This window comes from Solanum tuberosum, unplaced genomic scaffold (assembly GCF_000226075.1).
Source record: "Solanum tuberosum cultivar DM 1-3 516 R44 unplaced genomic scaffold, SolTub_3.0 scf00010, whole genome shotgun sequence".
Taxonomy (NCBI): domain Eukaryota; kingdom Viridiplantae; phylum Streptophyta; class Magnoliopsida; order Solanales; family Solanaceae; genus Solanum; species Solanum tuberosum.
The window spans coordinates 1,037,269-1,045,740 of record NW_006238936.1 but is presented as its reverse complement, the minus strand read 5'-3'; the positions used below and the strand labels follow the sequence as shown (position 1 = coordinate 1,045,740).

Genomic DNA, 8,472 nt, shown 5'->3' with positions numbered 1-8,472 from the left:
GTGGGGTGGTGTAGAGGGGGTGCAATTTGACCAAGCTCAAATGACTGGTTGAAGGTATAGTACATTAATATATTGTGTTCATTCCGATTTATAAATAAATGGGCGATGTACTGATTTTGCTATTTTTCTTGACTTGTTATATTCTTTAAGAAGAGTTAGAATTCACGAAAGGATTTCAATATGATAAAGATAGAATGACTAGTTGAATGTCTAGTATAACAATATAATCCACGTGTTCATTCATCTCCAAATAAATAGGCGATGCACCATTGTTGCTGATTTCCTTGACTTGGACAGATGCATTAGGAAGGAATGAAATACATGAAAGGGTTCCGATTTGACAAATATAGAATGATTGGTTGAAGGTCCGATACAGTAAATAGTAGACGTGTTCGTCCCAACTTTTGAAAAAATAGGCGATGCAACATCTTTGTTATTTTTCTTGACTTGACACATTCATTAGAAAGAGTAAGAATTCATTAAAGGATTTCAATATATAATAGACGTGTTCGTTCCAACTTATGAAATAAATAGGCAATGCACCATCTTTACAAATTTCCTCAACTTAACACATTCATTAAGAAAAGTTAGAATTCATTAAAGGATAGATAGAACAACTCGTTGAAGATCTAGTGTGAAATATAACAGACGTGTTCGTTTCGACTTTCAAATAAATATCCTTGACTTAGACACATTCATTAGGACGGATGGGAATTCATAAAAATGGACCAGCTACAAGTGGGAAATAAAAGCCCAAATCAGAACCACAGATCCATCTATTTTTTGGCCCAATATACCTAAAAACAGAAAAAAGGGATCCCAGAGAAAAGGAGCAATAAACGTCAGCGGTTGACGCCGGCGAGTCACCGGCCATTTGACTCGCCGGATTCCGGTAATAACAAATACAGTTGTCAAATATGAATACGACCCGCTTACACACAGGTCAAGTGGGTCAAAACAAAATCTTAGTAATAGAAAAAAAGAAATTAAAAAATGAAGGAGAAAGAATCTTTTTTTTCGGTCAATATTTATGATTATTTTCCTTTAAATTAATCTAGTGATGAACCCATTGACTAATAAACCCTTGTTTCCTGTATGAAATTTGTCACCTTGCTGTAATTAATTCATATAATCTTCATGTAAACTTCAGATCCCAATATAGTAAAAAGATAAAGAAGAGATTTTGTGAGTGTAAAAAAACAAAATCTTGGGATCTGAATGAACTGTCTTTACTCTGGCATTTCATTTTCTTCTTGTGTTAAATCTCTGTTTTTTTTACAGTAAAAAGTTTAACTGTGAAAATAAAAAAGCTACACATTTTTTTCACAGTCTTGACGGAAGATTTCAAGAATTAGAGAGAGAAAGAGGGGGTGGGGGTGGGGGTGAAAGAGTCAACCAAACCTTTTTCTGTGCTGTTTGGCTGTATGTATATGTAAGGCTTCGATGAGTCCACAATTTTGCGTATTATCTTCACCTTTTTGTTTATTTTTTTTTTCGGTTTTTAGTATATTTTTTTTCTACTGTTGTTACCCCTTTTTCTATCTCTCGTCTCTTCTATTGTCTTTGCAAAACTGATTAAACAAAGCCTTTTTAGCTTCTTTTCTCTCACATCCTTTTCTGTGCTTTATTTTTTTGTTTACAAAAGTCAAGCATGCAGAGATACATACATATAACAGAACAGAAAAATGCCCTCAAACTTAGGGTTTTGCTTGCTTAAACCATTCTTTTAAGCTTCTATGCTTTTGTATTTGCAGCAAAAGATTAGTTTAAGAAAGGTCCCCCTTTTTTTTTACTTTTTTGTTAGGAGGGAGAGAAGAGGAATTTTAATTAGTACTGTTATTTAAGGAAAGTATAGAGAAGAGAAAGGCAAGGAGTAGTAAAGAGTAGCACAAGTAAAGGGTTTTTTTTTTTTGGCTTTCTTTCCTTGTTATTTTTCTTTCAAGAGTAAAAATTAGAGAGGAAGTTGGAGACATTTGGATTCGTCCTTGTGTCTCCTCTACCTCTCATAATTTTTCTCCCTACGTTTACTCCACTTTCTTCTCTGATTTTTAGCTCAAAAAGATACAGTGAATCTGTCAAATATACAAAAAAGTTAAGTGCTTTTTGAGTCTCTGTGGGTTTATTTCATGAATTTTGGGGGCTTTCTTGATAATAATTCTGGTGGTGGCGGTGCAAGAATTGTTGCTGATATACCATTTAATCACAACAGCAGCAGCAACAACGACAATAAAAACAACAATATGCCCACTGGTGCAATTTCTCAGCCAAGACTTCTTCCTCAATCTCTTGCCAAGAACATGTTCAACTCTCCAGGACTTTCTCTTGCTCTTGTAAGCCAAAAAAAAAAAAACATAAAAATTGAATCTTTTTTTACTTTATATGACACCCTTTTGTTTATTTTTGTTTTTGGTTGCAGCAAACAGGTATGGAAGGGCAAAATGAGGTAACAAGAATGGCTGAAAACTATGAGGGAAATAACAGTGTTGGTAGAAGGAGTAGAGAGGAAGAACCAGACAGCAGATCTGGAAGTGATAACTTGGAAGGTGCATCGGGTGATGAACAAGATGCTGCCGACAAACCACCAAGGAAGAAAAGATACCACCGACACACTCCTCAGCAAATCCAAGAACTTGAATCGTAATCATTACCATCTTTTCAAATGAAAAAAAATAAAAAATCTTTTATTTTTCTTTCAACTTTTCTTATGAGATGTTTTTTATATGATTTTTTTCTAGTCTTTTCAAGGAGTGTCCTCATCCTGATGAGAAACAAAGGTTGGAGTTAAGCAAAAGGCTTTCTTTGGAGACTAGACAAGTCAAGTTTTGGTTCCAAAATCGTAGAACTCAGATGAAGGTAATAGAAAAAAGATTTAATTTTTATGGCTTTTAAAGATTTATTTTTTGTGTGTGCTGCTTGAATAATGAATCTTGATTGCACCAGACTCAACTGGAACGCCATGAGAATTCGATACTAAGGCAAGAGAACGATAAGCTTCGTGCAGAAAACATGTCTATAAGAGAGGCAATGAGAAATCCAATTTGTACTAATTGTGGTGGTCCAGCAATGATTGGTGAAATCTCTCTTGAGGAGCAACATCTTAGGATTGAAAATGCTAGGCTGAAAGATGAATTAGATCGAGTTTGTGCACTTGCTGGCAAGTTTTTGGGACGACCCATTTCATCTTTAGTTACCTCTATGCCTCCCCCAATGCCTAATTCAAGTTTGGAACTTGGAGTTGGAAATAATGGATATGGTGGTATGAGTAATGTACCAACAACACTCCCCTTAGCACCTCCTGATTTTGGTGTTGGGATTTCAAATTCTTTACCAGTTGTGCCTTCAAATAGACAGTCAACTGGAATTGAGAGATCACTTGAAAGATCCATGTATCTTGAACTAGCTTTGGCTGCCATGGAGGAATTGGTAAAATTGGCACAAACTGATGAACCTCTTTGGTTCAGGAGCATTGAAGGTGGTAGAGAATTACTAAACCATGAAGAGTACATAAGGACATTTACTCCTTGTATTGGTATGAGACCAAACAGTTTTGTTTCAGAGGCTTCCAGGGAGACAGGCATGGTTATAATCAATAGTTTAGCTCTTGTTGAGACATTAATGGACTCTGTAAGTAATTTCTTGATTGCACTTTTAGGTGTCTAATCCTATAAATATTCTTGTCAGTTATCATACATGAAGAAGTCATAAATCTTTATTTTTTCTGATGATTAGCTTTAATTTTTTGACAGAACAAATGGGCAGAAATGTTTCCTTGTTTGATTGCTAGAACCTCAACAACAGATGTTATATCAAGTGGTATGGGTGGAACCAGAAATGGTGCACTTCAGCTGGTAAATCAAAATGCACCTTTTTTTTTTTATTAAATCAATGTTATTTTTAGTCAATGTTGAAATATGAATTTATTCTTGATTCTTTATAGATGCATGCTGAACTCCAAGTGCTTTCACCATTAGTACCAATTAGAGAGGTCAATTTCCTGCGTTTCTGCAAACAACATGCTGAAGGTGTTTGGGCTGTCGTTGATGTGTCGATTGATACCATCCGTGAAACTTCTGGTGCACCAACATATCCAAATTGCAGAAGGCTTCCTTCTGGCTGTGTTGTCCAAGATATGCCCAATGGCTACAGCAAAGTAAGTTCTCAATGAAATAAACTTGTTCGCACTTCAATTATTATTTCTGGTATCTATACACAAAGACTTTTCTCTCTTCTACTAGTGTGTCGTTTAGTACTATATATTCAATGAGTTTACATTCATGGGGTAGCTACTATTTTGCTTTTTTGTGTTTAATGAGTTTGGTTGAGCAACTACAAATTTTTGGATCTTACTTCAGAACATTGAATTGGTTTTTCCACCTAATTTGGATTGTCAAAATGACTAAAAGCTCTAGTCTTTTTTGGTCCAAAACCAAAAAGATTAGATTATTGAACCTGATAAGATGCTGATTATAGGGGACACAACAGTATTAAAAAGTCATCAAATTTCAGCAACTTCCTGCTTAAGATGAGCTTAATACTAATATTATATGAACACCGTACGTGTGGAAATCGAGGTTAAGGACGATTTAATTAATCTAATAAATTGAATAGAAGTCTCCATTACTTATATTTTTGTGCCTTGGGACACATTAATTTCATATGATTCTTCAGAAAGAAGATAAAAATAAAAATTTGCTTTGTAACTCTCAAACATTGGTTTAATTAAACAATGTATTTGATGTTTCTATTCCAATCTCTGATGCTGTCTCGATCAGTCCCCCGTGTATATAATTAATTCATCTAACTGTGTATTATCTGGTTCCAGCCTTGTGATGTGTTTGTTTTTTATACTATACTAATAAAGGACTTTTTAGTCAAACAACAAGACTGACTACATTATTTTTTTGTTGTCACGTGAGTATCTACAAAGTCTAAAGCTTTGTGGTACATTTCTCAATGTCTCAAGCCTAACCTCGTGCCTTCAAATTTGCATAAAAATGATGAAAAATTGTTTTTTATGACTTCTAATTTTAGGGTTCTAGGTTCTATCATGTCTCTCCTTGAACCTAACCTAGCTAGAAACCATTTCCAAGATTTGTCTTGTTGCATCACAAAAATTTCCCATTAAGTAATGTACTTTTTTTTGTTTATTTTTTTGGAGGTTGTAAATCATGTTTGGATTAGAACAAATTTATATTAATAGCACCAATAAGTTAGGTCACGTTATTCATGGTGTAAATGTTTGAATTCATTTGTCACAACTAACTTTGCTTAGGAGTTGTAAATTATTTGCCTATGGGATAAATACTTGTCATAAATTACTCCATAATTTAAAATATAGGTAGTCGATAATAAATACAATGTATATGATCATTAATTTACTATGTAATGAGGAAAAATTGTGACAACAATTTATTAACTCCCCTTGTGATTATTTTTATGCTTTAATTTATTCCAAGCAAGTTCAGATTGACTATATAAATTCACACGGGTTAATTATTATGTAGGTTACATGGGTAGAACATGCCGAATATGAAGAGGGTGCGAATCACCATCTTTACCGGCAGTTAATTAGCGCGGGTATGGGCTTTGGTGCACAAAGATGGGTTGCCACCCTCCAACGCCAGTGTGAGTGTCTTGCAATTCTCATGTCATCCACCGTTTCCGCCAGGGATCACACAGGTAACTAATTAATATAGATATTTTAAAGTAAAATCTATATTAGTGCAATTGTTCAATGAATCAACCTCTATCATGTGATGAGTAGTAGTCTCATATATTTTCTGTGACCAAATTTAAATTTTAAGAAATCAAATCACATGCAGCAATAACTCCAAGTGGGAGGCGTAGCATGTTGAAGCTAGCACAACGCATGACAAACAACTTTTGTGCTGGTGTTTGTGCTTCAACGGTACACAAGTGGAACAAACTTTGTGCAGGTAATGTTGATGAAGATGTACGTGTTATGACTCGAAAGAGTGTCGATGACCCCGGTGAACCAGCAGGCATAGTCTTAAGCGCTGCTACTTCCGTTTGGTTGCCCGTTTCTCCACAAAGACTCTTTGATTTCCTCCGCGACGAACGCCTCCGTAGCGAATGGGATATCCTATCCAACGGTGGTCCTATGCAAGAAATGGCTCATATTGCCAAAGGCCAAGATCATGGCAACTGCGTCTCACTCCTTCGTGCTAGTGTAATTTCCTTGACCCTTTTTATCACTTTTTTTAAAAAAATTAATTTTGAATAGATAGAAATAATGCATGGCGGTTTATCTATATGAATGCATGTAAAAAGATTGATTGATTTTGCATGTGTGGGGTTCATTTTCTTAAGATAAAAAAAATGTTGATTGAAAAGGACAAACTAGGGGGATTTGGAAGTATCTCTAAAGGACCATCTTATTGCAGATCTATAAATTTTAACTTTGTTGCATCTTTTGTAAATTTGTAAAAAGTCAAAACACATGATACATGTTACCTTTTTTTAGTCAGCCCTACTATGATATCACCCTTTTTACATGAAAAAAGTCTACAAAATATGACGTATTATACCAGACAATGGCATTTTTCGTAAATATATTCATAACCGATGGGCTTTATTTCCAGGCTATGAACGCGAATCAGAGCAGCATGTTGATACTTCAGGAGACTTGCATAGACGCGGCTGGGGCGCTCGTTGTATACGCGCCAGTTGATATACCGGCAATGCACGTGGTGATGAACGGTGGAGATTCGGCCTACGTGGCTTTGCTTCCTTCGGGATTCTCGATTGTACCCGACGGCCCAGGATCTCGTGGGTCCAATGGACCTTCATGTAATGGGGGCCCAGATCAAAGAATTAGCGGGTCGCTCTTGACGGTAGCCTTTCAGATATTGGTGAATAGTCTCCCTACAGCCAAGCTTACTGTGGAATCTGTGGAAACAGTCAATAATCTTATATCATGCACTGTTCAGAAGATTAAAGCTGCTCTTCAATGTGAAAGCTAAATAGGAAAATAATTTGGGACAAGGTGGACACCTTTTTTTTTATTATTATTTTTAATATATAGTTTAACTAGTAGAAAAAAAAAAGTGGTGCTAATGAGTCGAGTTGACAAGGGAGTGGAGGCTGATCAGTGAAGAACTCGAGCTGAATTGGAGGCTGAGTCAAGAACGAACCGCGCTGAAAAGACCATTGCTAGGTGGTAAGGGCCGGCTCAACTAGCTCGAGGTTATTAATTTGGGTCTTAACACAAAGCAAAGGTGGTGGTTCGGGTATTGACTCAGGGTACTAAGATCAGTTGGTTCATGAATCAATCAGCTTTTGGGTGAATGAATGAAAATTTCAATTTGGACAAGTTGTGTGACAGAAATATGTCAATTTCAGGAGCTATGGTTTGTTTTGATGAATTTATAGTTGTTGTTGAAGAGTCACAATGGCTCTTTTGTTTGGTATGTTATGGTGGGGGACAATTGACAAATCAACTATTGTACGTTATCTTAATTGACCTACTTTAACTTGACTCTGTTTGTCATGTTTATTTTTCTTTGCCAATATGGTCTAGGTTCACATTTCATCACAAGTGAAAATGTGTTTTATCTTTAACTTTTGCAGTTTATCAAGTTGTAATATATATCTTTCTGAATATTGTATTTTCAATATCTTTGAAAGTTATATATGTCATCTTCAATAAGATTAAACAATTGCTCTCCATTCTTGTTATGCAGATTAATTAATGGTTACTTAGACAAAATTTGCGATTGTCATAAAGATATCATGAGATTCAACTTATCTGGTTTGAAATAATCAGTAGGTGTTTGGACGCTTAAGTGATATTCACTCCATTCCTTTTATCTTATTACAAAGTCAATTTAGTTAATTTTTAAAGCTAAATTAAATTAAAATAATTTAATATTTTTATATTTAAATGTTAAAAAACTATTTACAAAATAATATAAGAATTGTAATCTTAACACTCCAAAAAATCAGTAAAGAGAGATTTCATTCACATGAATATTTTAAGAAATCTGCATAAATTCACGTACTACATCAATTTTATAAAATTCTAATTTATTTATCTTAATGTAATCCTAATATCTCACCTGAAACATATTTAGTATTTCATCAAATTTAAGACACAAAAAAAAAATAGGAAATATTATGAGGTATTTATTGATTTTAGGCTTGCATATACGTTGTTTGATGTACATGTATTTGCTAAGTTTGTGAAGATATGTTATCATATCATGAAATATTACTATTTATATTTATAATAATATTATGATAAATCTACACTATATATTAAAAGTGAATTATGCAGGTAATATAAATATAATATTATTGTGTTAAAATATGTTATCTTCTTTGGTAAGAAATTAACACATTGTATGAGAAGTATATTAAAATGTGTGATAAATATATTATTCATTAATAAAATTTATATTATATGTATTGTATAAATTATTTTGCATAATATGTATTAAAACGATACTATAA

The 8,472-nt window shown here is 34.2% G+C and overlaps 1 protein-coding gene across 1 annotated transcript; it reads left to right on the top strand.

The window, feature by feature from the left end:
- The first annotated feature begins 1,528 nt into the window (after positions 1-1,528).
- LOC102587855 (homeobox-leucine zipper protein ANTHOCYANINLESS 2) lies at positions 1,529-7,516 on the top strand. Its single transcript, XM_006339395.2, has 9 exons — positions 1,529-2,330; positions 2,417-2,637; positions 2,736-2,853; positions 2,941-3,624; positions 3,747-3,848; positions 3,938-4,150; positions 5,505-5,679; positions 5,823-6,190; positions 6,603-7,516. The coding sequence occupies exons 1-9, from the start codon at positions 2,127-2,129 to the stop codon at positions 6,981-6,983; spliced, it is 2,466 nt and encodes an 821-aa protein (XP_006339457.1). The 5' UTR covers positions 1,529-2,126; the 3' UTR covers positions 6,984-7,516.
- The last annotated feature ends 956 nt before the right edge of the window (positions 7,517-8,472 follow it).